The 20886-nt window shown below is 42.2% G+C and overlaps 1 protein-coding gene across 10 annotated transcripts in view; it reads left to right on the top strand.

The window, feature by feature from the left end:
- Nucleotides 1-12513, top strand: part of AHCYL2 (adenosylhomocysteinase like 2) — a 168215-nt gene extending 155702 nt beyond the window's left edge. For all 10 annotated transcript variants that reach the window (XM_089676928.1, XM_089676929.1, XM_089676927.1 and 7 more), the window contains one exon: nt 7745-12513. In XM_089676928.1, coding sequence (XP_089533054.1) covers nt 7745-7751 — 7 coding nt within the window. In that variant the 3' untranslated portion in view covers nt 7752-12513. The remainder of the gene's footprint in view (nt 1-7744) is intronic.
- The last annotated feature ends 8373 nt before the right edge of the window (nt 12514-20886 follow it).

Raw genomic sequence — 20886 nt, 5'->3', positions numbered from 1 at the left:
TGCATCGCATGGCAGACCTTAAAACAAATATTCACTGACCTGTAGCTGCAGGCACAGCACAATAATTCATTCTTAGAACTTGTTCAAACCAGTGAGCTGTGCTGAATGCGTAGCTACTGGTGTGCTCTTGGGGGCACTGCTCATGTGGTGTTCCCAGCACATCACACTGTTAGCATTTTTTTTCACAGAACTTTGAAATGTTTTAAGTGACATTCACCGCAGTGGTGTAATTTGATTGTTCATGTCGCACCCACTGCACTAATAAAAAGTACTGTATGCCGTATTTTTTTTTCCTTCCAGTGCACACAGCACTGCATACAGACTACGCAAGAAAAAAAGGCATTTCAACCTCTCCTGTGCACTGGGGCAGCACTGGAATTAGCTACTACAGTAGCCCCAAGGTATCTGGTGTGACTTTACCGTCATTTCTGACTAGAGCCCTCGTGAGAAAAAGATGCTTCCTCTTGCCCTTTCGCCAAGATGATTCGTTACAGGACCGATATTTTGCACCGTATTCTGTTAGAACCCCACAAGGGAACATTCTCATCTGTAGCTATGGTGGAAACCAGGGAAAAGGCGGCCATGGCTAGACCTAAGGTGAGCATTTGCACTGCTAAAGGCCTGGCCTGTACAACTCTCTCAAATATCTAACTGTATCATCAAGCATTTTGCAGATAGAAAGCTTGAGATGCTTTTGAAAGCTTTCTTTACTCTGGAAGGCTCAGCCCTGCAACCAGGCTTCAAAGCAATTTCAGTATATCAAACTGCAGCTAACTGGACTAGGGCAAGGAACACCCAGGAGGATCTTGTATTTCGGGACCTTGCTTCAGTTGCTTTTCATTCTGTTTTGTGTGGATGCCCTAGAACAGTGGTGGGCAACCTTTTTTTTCAACTGAGCCAAATCTCGCCAAAACCACGATTTAAATTTATTTTGAGAGCCACATTTTTAAAACTGAAAATACATAGGATGGTACACTGTTTTTAGTTTCAATAAGTTTTTATAGTAATTCATCCCCCATATAGTAATTCATCCCCCATATAGTAATTCATCCCCCATATGGTAATTCATCCCCCATATGGTAATTCATCCCCCATATAGTAATTCATCCCCCATATGGTAATTCATCCCCCATATGGTAATTCATCCCCCATATGGTAATTCATCCCCCATATGGTAATTCATCCCCCATATGGTAATTCATCCCCCATATAGCAATTCATCCCCCATATAGCAATTCATCCCCCATATAGCAATTCATCCCCCATATAGCAATACATCCCCCCTATAGTAATTCATCCCCCCTATAGTAATTCATCCCCCATATTAATTCATCCCTCATATAGTAGTAGTAAGTAAGTAGCAAGTAGTAAGCCAAGTCCCCCCTGTGTCAATTCACTTACCTTTGCTCCGCGCGTTCCTCTCGCCGTGTTGCAGCGCCGTTCCGGTCTTCAGGGCGGACTGTGAGAGGAGCCTAGCTCCTCTCACGTTCGTCACGCTGCCCCGCCTACACACATCCTGACAGCCAATCACTGGCTATCAGGATGTGAGTGGCAGCGAGACTGGCCAATCATTGCATTTGAGCGCGCTGCCCTGGCTGTTTTTTTTTTTTTTGATCACGCTGCAGAGTCCCTGCCGCCCGAGAGGAGGGAGGGGAGCGGGCACCCGGCACACAAGAGCCGCATGTGGCTCGCGAGCCGCGGCTTGCCGACCACTGCCCTAGAACGTGTCATGAAACACATTGACTTTATCAAAGACTTAAATTATCAAAGAAGTTACAGCAGGTAAAGTTTTACTTCCACATAGGAAGATTCCAAAACTCCTCAGAAGCCTCTACCACCTCAAAACACGGGGCACCTAAGTTCTCTACCCAGGATTCCACTTCAAAGTGTAAGTTCAGCCCTTTCTTTTGGCACAAGTCTTCCAAAAAGACCTGCTGGGGGAAAGTATGTGACTTAGAGGCAAACCATCCCTTGTCCCAGGGAGCAGCTTTGCCAGTACATCAAGCTTCTAATCCAGACCTGTTCAGGGGTTTTGTCCTATTCTGGACTGAAAATCCATCCGTTAATACCTTTTTTAAAAATCCAGAATTTTTCATGGAGTCACCGATTGCCTCCCTGATACAAGGGAAATGCCTGACATCAATAGATATCCAAGATGCTTAACTGCATAGCACCATTTATCCGCCTCATTGGCACATTCTGAGCTTTGCAGTGGCGTAAAATTTCCTGTTTGTTGCACTGCCTTCAGTCTATCTTCTGCGCCGAGGGTAATCACAAGGTCCTAGCACCTTCGCTCCTTCCTCAGAACTCAGGGCATCCAGGTCACAAGTTATGTAGGCTACCATCTCTTAAATTAATACTGTTACCGTTGTTTGCAAACATCCACAGCACAATTCAGAAGTATACATCCTAACTTCTAGTTTTAACAAGAAGCTACCTCTGTTTGTTGCCAGGACCAGTGATCTTCTAGCACTAGCTTCAAATGCCCTGATAATTCCCTGGTCCCTGTTCTGTCTAATCTGTGCTTTTCCCCCATTGTGAATTTTCCCTTCTCTGCTTAAAAAGATAGAGGAAAGCACAGTAGCTAAGTGATTAGAACTTCTGCCTCGCCTAGCAGCTCTAAGGTTGTCAGTTTGAATTCCAGCCACTACACTACCTGCTTGGAGTTTGCATGTTCGCACTGTGCCTGTGTTGGCTTCTTCTGGGTACTCCACCCATACTCCAAAGACATGTTGGTAGGTTAATTGGCTCCTGTCTAAGTTGTCCCTAGTATGTGTATGTGTTAGGGATGCACCGATATTTATAAATAAATTAGTGTAGCGCTAAACATTCAAATAAGACTGGACCGCTATAATAAATAATAATACATAATAAATAAATACTGTGATAAGTGCTGTGATCCTCTCAGTGCTCTTAGACCACTAAATACCCTTGTAAATATCACTCTATTACAAATAAAGCAATATACTCATATTCCATAAAAAATATATTGTGATGGTGCCACTTCAAAAAAAAAAATAAATAAATAAATCAATATCGAGTGATAGTGCCACTTCAACTTCATTCAATGTCCAATGTTCAAATCCAAATCCGTCTATTCCAAGTGTTCTCTATAAACATGCACAGTGTTTATATATAAATAGTGCCACTCGTGAACCAACACACTTCTTTCCACTTCGGCTGCAATGCCTGCTCACCTCCTTCCTGTGACCCCTAGGGGCCCACAAGCCTTTAGGATCACCCTGGATCCTCAAAAATCCTGGTTTGGCACCTTTCTGATATTCCTCCTATCAGGCCTCCTCCACTCCTTCACTGTTATGCCTCACAGGCTCCTCACCAGCGATTGTCTGCAAACTCTCTCTCACAGAATTAGTGAGTGAAAAAACAGATCCTCCATAGTGTAGTATTTCCAATATGTAAGGGTTTAATAACATATAGCCAAAAAGTAACTCACATTCGGTTGTACAGCGGCAATACCGTCCCTAGATGGGCAAACTGCAAACCTTTGATAATACTTCCTGATAACCAGGAAAATGGCGTCCCACACCGGAAGTGCGACACTCCGGATACCTGAAGTTGCGTCTTAGCTTGCCTTGATGCCTGAAACTGGCACATGTGCAGATACGTCGAGGGGGACAGATCCTCATAGGAGACAGATTTTCATGCTACACCGGAACGGCGCGGGAACACGGCGAGAGGAACGCGCGGAGCAAAGGTAAGTGAATTGACACAGGGGGGACTTGGGGACTTAATATGGGGGATGAATTACTATGGGGGATGAATTACTATATGGGGAATGAATTACTATGGGGAATGAATACTATGGGGAATGAATTACTATGGGGAATGAATTACTATGGGGAATGAATTACTATGGGGAATGAATTACTATAGGGGGGATGAATTACTATATGGGGGATGAATTACTATGGGGGATTAATTACTATGCTTACTATGGGGGAATATTACTATACTTACTATGGATGACACATACACATCATTCATCTACTCTTGGTCCGGCCCCCGGGTCCAATATATGAACCCATTGCGGCCCTCAAGTCAAAAAGTTTGCCCACCCCTGGGCTAGACAGCTTCTTATTGGTCAGCACCGTGACGTCATCTCTGCATGGTGAGGAGAGACAGCCGTGAGGGATTTTAAATCTCCAGACTTGCGAAGCGGCTTTTCCTTCTGTGACAGCATGGGATCAGTGCAGGGAAGTTTCCCGCACCGCTCCTGTGCGAACCCATAGTCAAGAGCAGTAGGAAAATCGCATGGGGTTTGGACAAAAATTGCATACCTGTTCAAATCGCATACTATTCTTTGCAGTGGAATTTGCGTCCCTATATTTTGTATGGACGCAAATCACACCACAAAGTATTGGTACTCTGTGTTGGCGAGTACTTGACCAAAAATATTGGTACTCGTACTCACTGATCAAAAAAGGATATCGATGCATCCCTGGTATGTATGAATGCAAGTTGAGTACTTTTAGATTGTAAGCTTCTTGAGGGCAGGACCTGATGTGAATGTACAAAATATATGTAAAGCGCTGCGTAAATTGACCGGGTTATCGAAGTACCTGTAATAACTAAAAATAAACAAAAGAGGAAGAATGTTAATCTCATTGCGCCCAACCTGGTACACAGATCTACTGAGACTTGCATCAGACGACCCCTGGCTTCTCTCCAACCAGCCAGATCTGTTGTCTCAGGGCCCTCCTCTATCCTCTTTCTCTGTTTCTGGCTTTATTGACATGGCTCCAGGTCTAAATAGAGAGGTCTCTGAGTCTTGTTATTCCCTACTGGCTGAAAGCAAGTAGTGTGAACCTAGGCAATTCAGTCAGATTACTTGGTGCCTTGCATTGTGGCCTTATTACAATCAGGCCTTGACTAGAATTTGGCCTTAAGTACTCTGAAAGGACAGGGGTTCAATTTGGGGAAAAAAAAGGCGAAATCCCTGGAAAAGCATCATGCATGCCCCCTCCCGACATCAACCAGACAATTTGACAGCTGTCATCTTTGTGTGCAGCTGAGAATACTGCTGCTACTATCCATACCTTGAGCTTGCTGGCTCCCTGTCATCACTCGTCTGTTTGCTGAGAGATGCATACAACCTCACTTATCACAGCTGCTTGGTCTCAATGTTCCCTCTCCATGCTGTTTCATGCTAACTTCAATGTAAGTGTGCTGCTTATTTTAATAAAGTGATTGTCATCTGATACTGACCTCAGTACCCTGATGTTGGTTTTCTTCTTCCCTCCATGTGCCTTACTTCAAAGCACCCAAAAGAAGTTGCTCTTCACTGACTGAATGTAGTCAGAGACATCAAAGTCTACCTTAAAGCAACAGCTTCTATCCGGGAGACTGACTCCCTATTCATAATACCCTCAGGACCGTTGAGGGACATCCTGCTTCAAAGTCCACAATTGCTAGATGGGTAAGACAACCCATCACCAAAGCTCTAAAGGGCGAAAGTCCTCTTGCTCTTTTACGTGCTCGCTCCACCAGATCAGTGGGTGTTATCCTGGGCAGTCCAACATCAAGCCACTGTTTACCAGCTTTTTAAGCCTGCTACCTGATCCTTTGTTCATACCTTCTCAATTCTACCAGGTGGATGTCCATTCTTCTGTAAATGCAGCTTTAGGCTACAATGTGGGTCTGTTGGCACAGTTCTGCTTACTTGGTGCCCACTCTTCTTATTCGTTGCTTGAAGACATCATAGGGTCCTGTTCTGCAAAGTTTGTTATTGAATAACTCCACGGTGCATGAAGCTACAGAGGTGTCTGAACTCTGGTTTTTAAATGTGTTTACTGCTTGTTAATGCCTTTATATCTTAGGTAAAACCTAAGTGCAGCTCCCCCCAAATACTTACCTGTGCCCAATCTCAACCCAGTAAGCCCGCACAAGCGCCTCCATAAGAAGCAGCTTCTTATGGGGGGCACTTGGCAGGGGGAGCAGCAGCAGGAATCCTGAAAAAAAGGATCATGGCTGCTCTGTGCAAAACCATTGCACAGAGCAGGTAGGTATAACATATTTTCATGTAATAAAAAAAAATGAGCCTTTAATATCACATTAATGAAACTCCATATACAGTGGGGCAAAAAAGTATTTAGTCAGCCACCAATTGTGCAAGTTCTCCCACTTAAAAAGATGAGAGAGGCCTGTAATTGGCATCATAGGTAGACCTCAACTATGAGAGACAAAATGAGAAAAAAAATCCAGACAATCACATTGGCTGATTTGGAAAGAATTTATTTGCAAATTATGGTGGAAAATAAGTATTTGGTCAATATCAAAAGTTCATCTCAATACTTTGTTATATATCCTTTGTTGGCAATGACAGAGGTCAAACGTTTCCTGTAAGTCTTCACAAGGTTGGCACACACTGTTGCTGGTATGTTGGCCCATTCCTCCATGCAGATCTCCTCTAGAGCAGTGATGTTTTGGGGCTGTCGCTGGGCAACACGGACTTTCAACTCCCTCCAAATGTTTTCTATGGGGTTGAGATCTGGAGACAGGCTAGGCCACTCCAGGACCTTGAAATGCTTCTTACGAAGCCACTCCTTCATTGCCCGGGCGGTATGTTTGGGACCATTGTCATGTTAGAAGGCCCAGCCATGTTTCATCTTCAATGCCCTTGCTGATGGAAGGAGGTTTGCACTCAAAATCTCACTATACATGGCCCCATTCATTCTGTCCTGTACATGGATCAGTCGTCCTGGTCCCTTTGCGGACAAACAGCCCCAAAGCATGATGTTGCCACCCCCATGCTTCACAGTAGGTATGGTGTTCTTTGGATGTAACTCCGCATTCTCTCTCCTCCAAACACGACGAGTTGTGTTTCTACCAAACAGTTCTATTTTGGTTTCATCTGACCATATGACATTCTCCCAATCCTCTTCTGGATCATCCAAATGCTCTCTAGCAAACTTCAGACGGGCCCGGACATGTACTGGCTTAAGCAGGGGGACACGTCTGGCACTGCAGGATCTGAGTCCCTGGCGGTGTAGTGTGTTACTGATGGTAGCCTTTGTTACGTTGGTCCCAGCTCTCTGCAGGTCATTCACTAGGTCCCCCCGTGTGGTCCTGGGATTTTTGCTCACTGTTCTTGTGATCATCTTGAGCCCACGGGGTGAGATCTTGCGTGGAGCCCCAGATCGAGGGAGATTATCAGTGGTCTTATACAGTATGTCTTCCATTTTCTAATTATTGCTCCCACAGTTGATTTGTTCACACCAAGCTGCTTGCCTATTGCAGATTGTCTTCCCAGCCTGGTGCAGGTCTACAATTTTGTTTCTGGTGTCCATCGACAGCTCTTTGGTCTTCACCATAGTGGAGTTCGGAGTGTGACTGTTTGAGGTTGTGGACATGTGTCTTTTATACTGATAACAAGTTCAAACAGGTGCCATTGATACAGGTAATGAGTGCAGGACAGAGGAGCCTCTTAAAGAAGAAGGTACAGGTCTGTGAGAGTCAGAAATCTTGCTTGTTTGTAGGTGACCAAATACTTATTTTCCACCATAATTTGCAAATAAATTCTTTCCAAATCGGCCAATGTGATTGTCTGGATTTTTTCTCTCATTTTGTCTCTCATAGTTGAGGTCTACTTATGATTCCAATTACAGGTCTCTCTCATCTTTTTAAGTGGGAGAACTTGCACAATTGGAGGCTGACTAAATACTTTTTTGCCCCACTGTATAACTCCACTCGCCTTTTAACTCAAAATTTGTTTTTCCCTTTTTAGGTATTGAGTTTATGTGAATTCTGCAATCAAGGAGCTATTGGAAAAAGGGGGAAATCTGGAATAAATCTAAGAAAATAAAGCTTTTCACAGCCACTGTACAGCCAGCTCTTATGTCAAGAACTGGACTCTCTGCCATATTAGTAAACATTTTATTTATTACAGAAAAGCCGCCTAGAATAGACTTGACCTGCTCTCTGTGCTAGCCCACAGTTTGCTGGGTTATGGGGGGAGCTGTGCCTGTAAGACTGTAGCAGTTACCCCCCAGTCATGCTGTACTTACAGGCTTATAGCAATCTCTTAACACTGCTTATCCCAGCAGCACGTGGGAAGGGGAACAAGTTAACTAGCATGAAATCTGAATTTAAAAATGAATTTATTTTGCATTAACTTGCATTTTTATTTCTTTTAATATTGATTTAACTGAAGGATGCAAAGCGTGGATGTCTTAATGAAACATGTAAAAGTGACTTAAATCTATTTTATTGTGGTTTTTAATAGTGATAGTTTTTGTTTTTCCCCTCTTGTGTCAATTAATGTTCCTATTAAGCTGCTGTAATAACTCCAAAACAATAGGACACTAAATGGTCATTCACTAAACTGTGATTGCTGCTAGCAGCCATCTAAGATCGACATCCAAAAGCTGGTTTTGTCTATGCTTGTACCCCCACTGCATTATCTTCACACCCTAACTGCACTGCTTTTTTTTTTTTTTTTTCTTTTTAAACCAAGGTTTTCAGCTTTGTATTCCATTAATAAGGATGAATCAATGAGAGGGTTTATATAAAACATGCTGCTCCATCGTACTGGGTGCTGCACTGCAGTGCCACTTTTTTAGTGTACCTGTGGTGCACAGAAAATCTGAAACATTTTGTAAGTGCAATGTTACTTATTAATATTCATGAAAATGTCCAACAATGAAATTGGTGCTGTATAAAACACATTTTTTTAGTATGTGTTTGATTATACAGGAAATCAGTCTGCATTGTGTAAGTTTGGTGTCAACTGAAGCTGTTCTGAGACTCAGTAGGGTATGTGCTGTTTAAAATTGCAGAGAAGACCCTAAGACCTCATGGGCACACACTGGGTATTAGCCCTGGTTGAATGAGAATTCGGTGTTTGCAGGCGTAGGTACAGGTACACCATCCAGCCTTACTGGCGGCAGCAGGGATGAAGGCTTGGAGCGCAGACTGCTTGCAGTGCTTCCTGCTCTAAACATTTGTAATATTACATACACCATCTAGCTGCAGCAGCTTTCAGGCCCTGAGTTTTTCACACTGCCTGGCAGCAGGGCTGGATGGTGTGCCTGTTCCTTCCACCTGCACCTAAATACTGGAGTGTTGTGTACCGGGGCTAGATGCAGTGTGCATGAGGCCTTAGGCACTTGTCAATGTCACCAGTGAAAAAATATTAATTGTATAAAGTTTTGATTTGCATAGTTAAGACCTTTTTATTAATACATGAAGGACACTTTTTTGTTTTTGTTTTGTTTTCTTTTCCTCTCATTGATTCATTGTTCTAGTACTTGAACTCTACAGCAGAGCAAGCCTGTTAATTCCATTGCTGCCATGTAAAATGAATAACTGTATTAGGCTTAAAGTAGGGTAACAGAAGTACAAACTACATGTTGCTGCAATTGAAAAAAAACCACCAGTGTATTCCAGTACTAGTAGGTAAAGCTGCATTCACATGCTAACTTGTCCAGTCACTTCTGTATACATCATGGCAGTGTTTAATCCCAAGCTTCTGGTAATTAATGTTAAGAAGCGTTTTACATCTCACTGATTTTGTGCATTAAATCAGAGTTGTTTGGGCTTATGGACACAGGCGTTTTCTTCATTCACTCTTTATAAGTTTTCTATGAAAGCAGAAAAGGAGGACTCCAGTGTTTGCCGTGTGTAAAACTTCTTGATTCTGTGCCATGGCTTTTCTGATTTATATTCGGAATGCTTCATTGTGCAGATTGCTACTGTGCTGCTTTTTTTTTTTTTTTTTTTTTTTGTCCATGCTTGTTAATGTTATATGCACAAACATGCAAAATATGTAAGTGCACACCAGCCAGTAAAAGGAGTGTCACTGGGGTACTCTGTGTATATTGACACCTACATAAAAAAAGGGCATTGCAATGATGATGCACTTAAAAAACATTGAAAAACATTTTCTAGAGACACCCAAAACGTAATTTGGGGTACAGATGCTTCAGAGAGCCTATAGTTGACTTATTTTTTTCTTTTTCTTTCCTGTACCCACAGTCCAAGGGCTGTGTCATGCCCATAGGCTATTTACATTCCCTGATTAAGCTGTGAATCCCAGATACCTTCTCCAAGAGCCACCAGTGCAAGATCCAGTAAACAGCTGTTTCTTTTAATAGCCATTTCACGTTCACCTTTTAACAAAAAATAATGCAAGTCATTTTTCAGGTAAAAACAAAAATTGCATTTTATTTTCTGGAGCCTCTATAACATTGCACCAGCGACCGCTGGTGCCATGCAGACCAGTCAGTGTATTTGTGTGCCCATACATCGTATGCGCAAGCAGATAAACTCTGATAGGAAGACTCCATGAACTACACAGCGCTCCAGTGTCATGGTAGTTCTTTGAGAACTACAAGCCGACAGTTGCAAAGGCTCTTTTAACTTGTAGTTTTCTCATTCCCAGAACACTGTGAATGAGTGACACGGCCAGGTGTGAGGAGCCCCACACAGCCACGTGTTTTGTTTTTTTTTTGTTTTTTTTAAATTGTGAAACCTAGTGGGGGAGAGGATCCCCCTCTTGCTGCCCCAACAGGGGATTGAGGGGGGGGGGGGTGCAGCCGCTGGTCTGTTCTTAACATGTTATGTTACATCCTGAATATGGGTGTAGCATCTACATGTTACAAAAGGTGAACTTATCCTTTAACCTGGCCATAGGCTGATTGAAATTTGGATGGTTTGATCAGTGTGTGGCTGTCCCTGCTGGACAGAAGGCAGTTGTTTGGTTGACTTGTGCCAAAGGGACATGCTGGATAACATTTGATCAGTGGGCCCTGATCAATGTAGTCTGACAGCTGCACTTGCACTGTCAGAATACAAAGTCCTGCTTTGGGGAAAGGAATCTACCCATGCTCCTCTTTGTGGGAATGGAGGTATTTGTTCGTTTTTTCATTCCACCTGCTGGCAGAGTGAAAAAAAAAAAAACTACCAGTCTATGGCCAGCTTTAAATTGAACTTCTTGAGTTTTCCCTAAACTTTTAAATAACTTAAATTTTAATCTTTGATCTTCTATCGCCAGAACATTTAAATACATTTATTTGATCTGGATTTTGATTACTTCTGTTTTCCGACTACTTAATTTTGTTTTTAAATGTATACAGATCCAGCAAGTTTTGTTTTTTTTTGTTTTTTTTTTTTACTGCATATTGCGGTATTCTGCTACTGCTGCTAAATAACCACTGTATCTTGAACTGTGTTGTGATCTTGTGCTGTGCAGAGGAGAACATTGCCTCAGTACATGTGTGTGTATATACTCAAACATTTACAGCATGGCTGTATATATTTGTCCTATATATACACACATAATATACTTGTGAAAGTGTGCAATTATTTTCTTCTTTAAAACCTGCTAGAAGGTCTGTCTCTAAATTTTGCCTTTTTTGCTATGCGGAGAAATGGGACGTTTGTTTTGTATCTGGTGCTTGTACCACAGTGGTAGAGGTTAAAAAAAAAATGAATTTCTAAAGCTGTTGGTGATTTGACATCCTGTTGATAATCCCCTTGAAATCAGTGTTTTTCATCTGAGGTGCTTTATCAGCAGTACATCAGATGTTCTCTCACGATCACTATTCTGTAAGCAGCAGTTCTTGTAAGCAACACTGGCAGTGGAGACAGCTGCTGGACTAAATCAATATATATAATATATTACACACTGTAGGTGGTTAATTCAGTCAATCCAATGACTATCTCCAAGTGTGATCACTGAGGCATCTGGCATTTTTACTAGCAGGTTAAACAGCTTGGCCTGACTCTGGTGTATTCTCACATTTTGGCAAAGCAAAGCTACACATGACCAAATCTAGATTTGGTAATACGTAACTGTGGCTAAATCTACGATTCACAGAACAAGTTGGTGTAATTTTGGTTCAGCCCAGGGCAAGCTGCTTCACTGCCACATTTTTCAGCAATGCAAGGAGCAATGTGTAAAATGCAGTAACCCTAGTCAGAGTATTTGCGAACACTAAACTAAAATCATCTGGTTGCTAATGGTTACACAATTTTACATATAGTTTATTCCTTGCTCTACCTTATTTAACAAGCACATATATTCTAAGCTAGTTCGTCAACCCTGAAGCCTCTATCGTGGACATACACTCCCAGATTTTCATTAAAAAATTGCAGTCTGTTAACAGCTCCAGCTTTTCTTAATCAGCAATGTCTTGTTTCAGTAATTTACATTTCTCTGTATAGATAAGAATGAACGAGATCCTTCCAAACTAGCTGGATATAAGATACCAGCAAACTGTACATTTAAAGTAAAATTGAACCCATTGCTCACTGATAGTATACAACTAATGCTGTTGGTCAAGCCTGCAATGCACAATCCACTGTAGACTTTATCACCAGCATCGGAGGTGTTGGACAGTATGTATTTATTGACCTGTACTGCAGTATGAAAATGCAGTGTTCAGAAAAGCAGTCTCCAAGAGTCTTTTACATTTTTTAACGTATGAGTGATTGTATTAGATCAGCAATAAGGAATCTGTAATCTTAAACATGAATAAAATGCTATCAAATAAATCTGCTGTCAGGTGTATTTTTTTGTGACTTTTAAGTGTAACTGGTGGCAAAATCAAGTTACATGACTTATGATGGTCTGTTAGTGTATGTCTAGACCAGGGGTAGGCAACCTGCGGCTCTCCAGCTGTTGCAGGACTACAAGTTCCATTATGCCTCTGCAAGTCATAGCTGTAACTGTCAGTTTTGTAATGTTTCAATGTCTCATGGGAAATGTAGTTCAACAGCTAGAGAGCCACAGGTTGCCTACCCCTGGTCTAGACAAAACATTTTTTTAGTCGTTGATATAGTGAGGAAGGGTTGTCCTGGTGACAAATAGGGTGAAAGCCAACATTTTTAGAGCTGTCCTCCAGAACTAGAGGTGAGAGGGAATCTCCACACACACGCTTACTTTGGGAGGTTTCCTCTTCCTATTGCGTAAGTGAAGGGACACATGGCAAAGAAAAGAAAAATACTGGCAGGTGGTTTTAACCCTGCTCTTTCCAAAATTAAAAATGAATGGCTATATATATTCACTTTAACCATTTGAATGTCCTTTTTATAGCATTAACATAGAATTTTTTTTTCCGAGAGCCCCCCTGCAAAATTGTTTATTACTTGGTGTCCCTGCAAATTGATCTGTTTACCAGTTAACATTAACAGGCCAGGCTGTTGAGCAAAAGTTAGAGGTTGGGACAGATCATTTTGCACTGGCAGGGGTACTTATTGCTCCATAAGATTGCTCTGTAGCATGGACAAGGTACAGTTTAAAACTGCACCAACAAGGAGGCTCATGTGCTAAAAAAAAGTGAACTCCAGGATAGTTTGTAAAAAAAAAAAACTTGCAGTCCCCTCCCTCTGCACTGCAAAAGGTAACTGCCTGTTAAGTCTAGTGATAGAGAAATAAGCTGTAATAAAAGTTAATGTTCCTCATGGGAATATACTACTGCTTCTCAAGGGACTGCACACTAGCAAACAAAGCTGTTAGCCAGATATAATCCCTCCCACTCCTATCATGTTTCAGTTTTATGTTCATGTCTTGGTAGAATGGACATCTTCTCTTTAAGAGGAGCAAACCCACTTCCACTATACCTTGTTTCTGCTTTTATCAGGATCCCTTTTCTTAATCGTACATCGCAGGACAGCGAGGAGTTGATATTCATGACTACTTGGGTTATGCTGCCACCTCCAGATGAATGGACACTGGCCGAAAAGGCAGGAGTCCCCTCTCAGCTCAGCTAAGACTCAGGTTTTTTAGCTATTGACTCTCTGAAGCTGTTTCATGGGCTTTATCTGGATCATTTGCTATGGCCCACAGGCCAAGAGACTACCTAGATCCTGCATTCAAGAACGGGGATGGTCTGTAATGTCTGCTGTTCATTGGATCCTGTTGGCCACAATCTTTGAGGTACAAATCATCTTGTGAACTCACTGGCAGGGAGGTGAACTCGAGTCCCTAATGGCCCTGCAGGGAGCCCCCTCTGTGAGTAGGTGAAGCTGGCCCTGCAGCTTAAGTGGTGAGTACCTCTGACCTGTGGAACAATGTAGCAGCTCCCCCCGCTACACCCCTCTCTACTGGGTAGCTGCTTCCCTCTGGTTTACAGTCTGCTTTTATCTCTCAGCAAGCCATGGCTTCAAGCAGGCAGAGAGCTGGGGAGCCCGACAATGACATGGACTTCAAAATCTTGTTTCAGGTAGGAAGGACCCCCTGCAAAGTTTGCCTGCAATGGCTCCCAAAGGGTTAGCTTAACTCTTAATTCCTGCCCTTTTCTGGTATTTCCACTGTTAGCCATGTCTGGACTATGTGACCAGCTCAAGGGTTCTCACTGGCTTGGAATGCCTGTGATGCAAATGTGAATGCTCTCACTGTCCTATTCTTTTTAGGGAGGATGAGATGTTGGAGGAAATTCATCAGGATGAGGAATCTTCTGTAGACAAGTACTCCTCCCAGGGGGAATTACGGAGTTCAGGGCTGTCTTAGACACAGAAGACCATGGTGGGGTTTCTGGCTGATGTGGTATGCATAACCTTAAGCTTCCACCAACTGAATTCTCTACCCCTAAAGTCACTAGTTTTGGATCCCTGCGGATGTCAATTCCCAGGTCCTTTCTAGTGCACCCTCACAAGAAGTGTTTTATCCCCATCTGGGTTCACCCAGAGAAAGTGTTTTCACTTCTGAAGCATTTTGCTCACCAGTACCCTATGGAGGAGGAATTCTACAAGAAACATGGTTCTCCAGCTGCTGACCCAGCTATTTCCTACTTGAACAAGAAAGTGTTTGTCGATGGAACTTTGCCTGATACAAATTAAGAGGCTACCCTTTAAGGGAAAACTCTTGTTTAGACCATACATAGATGACTACATGCAGGAGGTCTCGTCAGGTTCCTGAAAGTACAAAAATTCAGAATGAAGTCCACCTAGTCGTTAATTGTTTCACTGCATCGGAGGGCTTCTGGCATCAGTGGATTCAAGAATGCTTACATATTCTTTCAGAACTCGCTGACTATTTCTGCATTTCACAGTGGAAGATTGCTATTATCAGTTTGTGGTGTTGCTTTTCAGCTTGTCCACTGCCCCAAGAGTGTTTATCAAAGTGTTGACTCCAGTGCTGGGGTTGACCAGGTATCCCCATTGTGGGGTACCTAAATGATCTGCTTCTTAGGAAGCAATCTGCTGAGAAACTGATATCAAATATCCAGAAGACTATACAAGTCCTGGATAGGTTTGGTTAGGTACTGAGCCTTAAGAAATCTGCCTTGGTTCCAACAATGTCTGGAGTACTTAGGTCTAGGACTCCACGTGACGTGGATGAAGGTACTACTGCTGCAGGAGAAATGCATGTTTCTTTGAGGTCAGGTGGAGTCCCTGAGGTTTTTGGAAAGTCTTTTACAGTGCCTTGAAAATGTTTTCATACCCCTTGAAATTTTCCACATTGTGTCAGGTTACAACCAAAAAGTAAATGTATTTTATTAGGTTTTTATGTGATAGACAAACACAAAGTGGCACATAATTGTGAAGTGGAAGGAAAATGATAAATGGTTTTCAACATTATTGTTTACAAATATCTGAAAAGTGTGGCGGGCATTTGTATTCAGCCCCCTTTACTCTGATACCCCTAACTAAAATCTAGTGGAACCAAGTGCCTTCAGAAGTCACCTGATTAGTATATAGTCCATTTGTGTGTAATTTAATCTCAGTATAAATACAGCTGTTCTTTGTTTGAGAATATTAGTGAACAAAAGCAACGTGAAGGCCAAGGAACATGCCAGACAGGTCGGGGATAAAGTTGTGGAAAAGTTTAAAGCAGAGTTGGGTTATATAAAAAAAAAAATATCCCAAGCTTTGAACCTCATGGAGGACTGTTCAATCCATCATCAGAAAATGGAAAGAGTATGGTACGACTGCCAGGCCAGACAAGGAGAGCATTAATCGGAGAAGCAGCCAAGAGGCCCATGGTATCTGGAGGAGCTGCAGAGATTCACAGCTCAGGTGGGAGAATCTGTCCACAGGACAACTATTAGTTGTGCACTCCACAAACCTGGCCATTATGGAAGAGTGGCAAGAAGAAAACCATCGTTGAAAGAGAGCCATAAGAAGTCCCGTTTGTGAGAAGCCATGTGAGGGACACCGCAAATGTGGAAGAAGGTGCTCTGGTCAGATGAGACCAAAATTGAACTTTTTGGCCTAAAAGCAAAATCACCATTAACACACCATCCCCACTGCTAAACGTGGTTGCAGCATCATGTTGTGGGGATGATTTTCTTCAGCAGGGACATGGAAACTGGTCAGCGTTTATGGGAAGATGGATGGAGCCAAATACAGGCAATCTTGGAAGAAAACCTGCTGCAGTCTGAAAAAGACTTGAGACTGGGGCAGAGGTTCACCTTCCAGCAGGACAACGACCCTTAACATACAGCCAGAGCTACAATGGAATGGTTTAGATCAAAGCATATTCATGTGTTTTAGAAGGGCCCAGTCAAAGTCCAGACCTAAATCCAATTGAGAATCTGTGGCAAGACTTGAAAATTGCTGTTCAGAGATGCTCTCCATCCAATCTGACAGAGCTTGAGCTATTTTGCAAAGAAGACTGGGCAAAATTTTCTTGTAGATGTGCAGAGCTGGTAGAGACATCCCCAAAAAGACTTGCAGCTGTAATTGCAGTGAAAGGTGGTTCTACAAAGTATTGACTCCGGGGGGCTGAATACAAATGCACGCCACACTTTTCAGATTTATTTGTAAAAAAATTTTGAAAAACATTTATAATTTTCCTTCCACTTCACAATTATGTGCCACTTTGTGTTGGTCTATCACATAAAATCCCAATAAAATACATTTATGTTTTTGGTTGTAACGTGACAAAATGTGGAAAATTTCAAAGGGTATAAATACTTTTTCAAGGCACTGTAATTTGCACCTGCATGAAGGTTCTGGGGAAGATGGTAGCTGCTTTCTTATGTTACCTATGCCCAGTTTCACTCCAGAGCCTTGCAGCTCAATAGCCTGTCTGTATGGGACAAAGATCCTTAGAGCTGCCATTGCATCTGACCCTCAAGACTGGGTCAGGTTCAGGTTGCAATGGTCGATAATCGTGTGGATGTAGGAAACTGCAAACTTCTGACAAACCTAAAGGTCTTGATGATAAATGCCAGCCTGTCTGTCAGGGGAAGGTAATCTGGAGAACCCTTTAATTCAGATAATGTCCGAGGAGCAGACGTAGCCTATCAACATTCTAGAGCTTTCAGCAAATCTGCTGGATATTCTACACTGGCTGGTCTAGCTTTTGGGATCTGTTCTGTCAGGATGCAGTTGGACAATGACACAGCTATGGAATATGTCAACTATCAAGGAGGGGACAAGAAGTTGTATTTTTCAGGAACAAGCAAACCTGATCTTGTCTTGGACAGCACTGCACATTATGCCATGCACATTCCCAATGTGGAAAGTTGGCAGGTGGACTTCCATCAGTAGTGGAAGCTGGGAGAATGGGTCCTTCACCCCTATGTTTTTGCAGAGATTTGCCTGGTATGGGATGTCTAATGCAGATCCTTTGCTGTCTAGATTCAACAACAAAGTGGACAAGTTTGTGTATCAAAGCAGGGATCCTGAAGCGTTTGCTGTAGATGTTCTGAGGTCACTTTTCCCTGATCTATGCCTTCCCTCCACTGCAGCTTCTTTCTTATCTGTTCTACAGGATAAAGATGATGAGCGTTCAGTGATTCTGACTACACCTGCTTGGCTAATAAAAAAAAAAAAAAAAAAGGTATGCAAACATTGTAATTCTCTTGGACGAGCTGTGGGTTCTTCAGATAAGTAGATTTGCTATCGCAGGGTCTGATTTTCCATACTGCTTTATGATTGCTGTCTTTGACATGGCTGTTGAAGCTTAAGTCCAAAGGGGATAGTCTACCACCAGGAAGGTGTACTATTGTACATTGAAGGCTTTTTTTTTATGTCTGGTATGAGGCTGCTAAGCTTCATCCCTGACTGTATGTCTTGGTGTGCATTTTGGCTTTTCTCCAGTCCCAATCTCATAAGCACCATAAAGTTGCATATCTTGACCTTGGACGTACAATTTCAGAGACCTTTTTGCATCTCATTCTTTGTTTAAAGTCGTTGTGTAGGGTGTCGCATGGATTGTGCATCCCTCCTCCTCTCCGTGGGATCTTTAGCTTAGTCTTATTTGTTTTGCAGTTTTCTCCCTTTGAACGTTTGTAAGAGATTTCCCTTGACACTCCTTGTGCTCAAGATTGAAGCTTTTCGTTTATCTAAGCTTGAAGGATTTCAGTGTTGGCTGCCCTTTCCTGCAATTAATCATTCCTGGTTCATTAGGTTAGGGTGGCTTTGAGGCCCTGGCCTTCATTCCTACCGAAGATGGTTTCTTTGTTCCACCTGAATCCTGGACATGGATATGTAGACTAGCTTTATGTCCTAATCCTAAGAATTCTAAGGAAAATGTGCATTACTGCTTGGATAGTGTTCTACGTTAACTGATGTTTACGACTTCATTTCGACAGTCTTGATTCCCTGTTTGTTCTGCCTGAGAGTCCTCATAAGGGTTAGGCTGTTTCTCAATCCACTATTGCTAGGTGTCTTCATCAGTTCATTTCTCAGAACTTTGATATCAAGAGCAAGGTTCCTTCTTTCCCAGTCAAAGCCCCTTCTACCAAGAGTGTCAGTGCTTCCTGGGCTATTTGGCATAAAGCTTCTCTTCAAGTTTGTGCTACCTGGTCTTCTCACACATTTACTTCTACCAGGTCACTTCTGCTGACACCAGTTTTGGGTGGAAGGTCTTTCAGGCGACTTTGTAGTGGTGTTCCCCCTCTTCTGTTTTGGGAATGTGGCCTTGTTGCTCACCCCTCATGTTCAGGGCTTTAGGACATCCCAAGTAGTCTTAAATATTAATTCCTCTGTATCCTATGATGTATGATTAGGAAATTTTAGGATTTTGGTTTTTTTTAACAGGACACATCTCTCCCCTCCCCAATTGTGTTCTCATTGCTTCCTACAAATCTTGTTGAGACTTGGCTAATTATGCCTGGACAGCAATACTTGCATTTTTTTTTGTGCCAGTGTCACTTCACCTTAAGATGGCAGAATAACATGTCATCATGAATATAACTTCTGTGCCCTGTGATGTACTCCCAAGAAAAGAATTAAAAAAGAGAACTAATTTCTTGCAGTTTTCTGGATCAGCTGATCCTCTGCATAGCCATGGAGGCTATACCCAAACCCCCACAATGCTGAAGCTGTGGGGTCCCGTCTGTTATCTGACTTTTGGGCAATGGGGTGCTTTCCATACACCTAGTTTACTGTGCGAGTCAGTCACAGAACACTTTACAGGACCGTGGTACACACTGTTGAAACCTTATTCATGAAAACTGATTAGTGAGTATAAGCCCATTGAAGGGGACAAATATGTAGAGCGGCTCTGACTCACTCCAGCTCTAAAGACCGTAGGACACCTTCTACACCAACACTGTGGTAAGTCACAGGGCCTTGCTCTTTTGGAGCCTTGTGTGTGTGAGTATTACACTACTAACAGGAGGTTGAATCCAAAGGGCTCATGTACACTGCAGCTGATAAACTCATTTAGGAGCTGTTCAGCATTTTTTTCAGCAGCCCCTGAACTCACCCTAATGTTTTCCTATGTTTCTGTGTACACATCTTCGTTTAGTCGTTTACAGGTATTTGAGTTTACAGTCTTTTTTTTTTTTTTTTTTTTTTTTTAAACGCAGAAAACTTGTGTTTAGCAGTTGATTTCATCAGCGTTTCAAACGCTTGTAAATGTGGAAAATCGCATTTATAAGCATTTGCGTCTGAAATTTTTTTTTAACTCTTCTAGTTCCCAATGCTGTCCAGAGCCTTTTTTCATCATGAAAAATGCATGCAAAGCATTTTCAAGGTACTCAAATGGATAAAACACTAAAAACAGGATCTTCCTCCCAAGCTTGTCATACATTGTAATGACCAATTCACACCTCAGACCTCTCCCACCCTAGGAAACAAAAGATATGTTAATGACCTTAGAGTGCCTTCTTAGAGTGCTTTTCATTTCTGAAAGCTATAATGCAGCTTTTACAGAATGGATGGGGGGGAGAGGAGTGGACATAGTACTTGAGGGGTACCTTTAACAAGTACAGCAGCACCACAAAATTGCCACGTGGGAGGTGCTATGTTGGCAAAGGCCTGAATTTTTGAATTAAAAAAAAAAAAAAAAAACAGGCACCAGCAAAAAGCACACTTTTACACACCAATTAAAAAAAAAAAGATATCTAAACATAAGCTTTAAAGCCTAGTTTAGGTTTTGTTACTTTAACCAGCAGACCACTGGGATAATTTTGACTCTTCTCACATGCATGTAAAAATCTGCATTTTTTTTTTTTGCAAGAAATGTACTTTGCTTTAAACAATGTTTTGGGGTTCAGAGACTCTATAGAATAAAATGGTTGTTACAATTTCTTTATGTTGTAAAATATCTACACAGCCTTTTTTAAGTGCAAATTTTCAGGAAAAAAAGTTTAATTTTTGCGCACACAAACCCCATACAATGCCAAATGTTTTTGGTGAAAGAGTTTGTGTGGGCCAAGCTACTCCAAGCAATCAATTTCTGCTCTTGGAACAAAATTGAGTTGGGCTGAGCACTATTCACAGGAAGTATAATTCTGAATACAAGGCTTCCTCTGATATGGTAGATATGGTGAAGTGTCAGATCACATCACAATCTCCACCTCAGCCAATCAGAGGAAGCCTTATATTCATTCATATAAATGCAAGGCTTACTGTGAATGGCTGAACAGTGGTCAGCCGGGCTTGTTATGGTATTGGGATGGGAACTCATGGGGTGTACTGTTTCAGATGACTGTATGAGTCACGTCGCACAGGCAGATGGCACACAAA

The sequence above is a fragment of the Staurois parvus genome, unplaced genomic scaffold (assembly GCF_062004578.1).
Source record: "Staurois parvus isolate SC_StPar_1 unplaced genomic scaffold, SC_StPar_1.0 ptg000175l, whole genome shotgun sequence".
NCBI classification, from domain to species: domain Eukaryota; kingdom Metazoa; phylum Chordata; class Amphibia; order Anura; family Ranidae; genus Staurois; species Staurois parvus.
The sequence above is the reverse complement of the archived record's forward strand: the minus strand, read 5'-3'. Positions and strand labels throughout refer to the sequence as shown.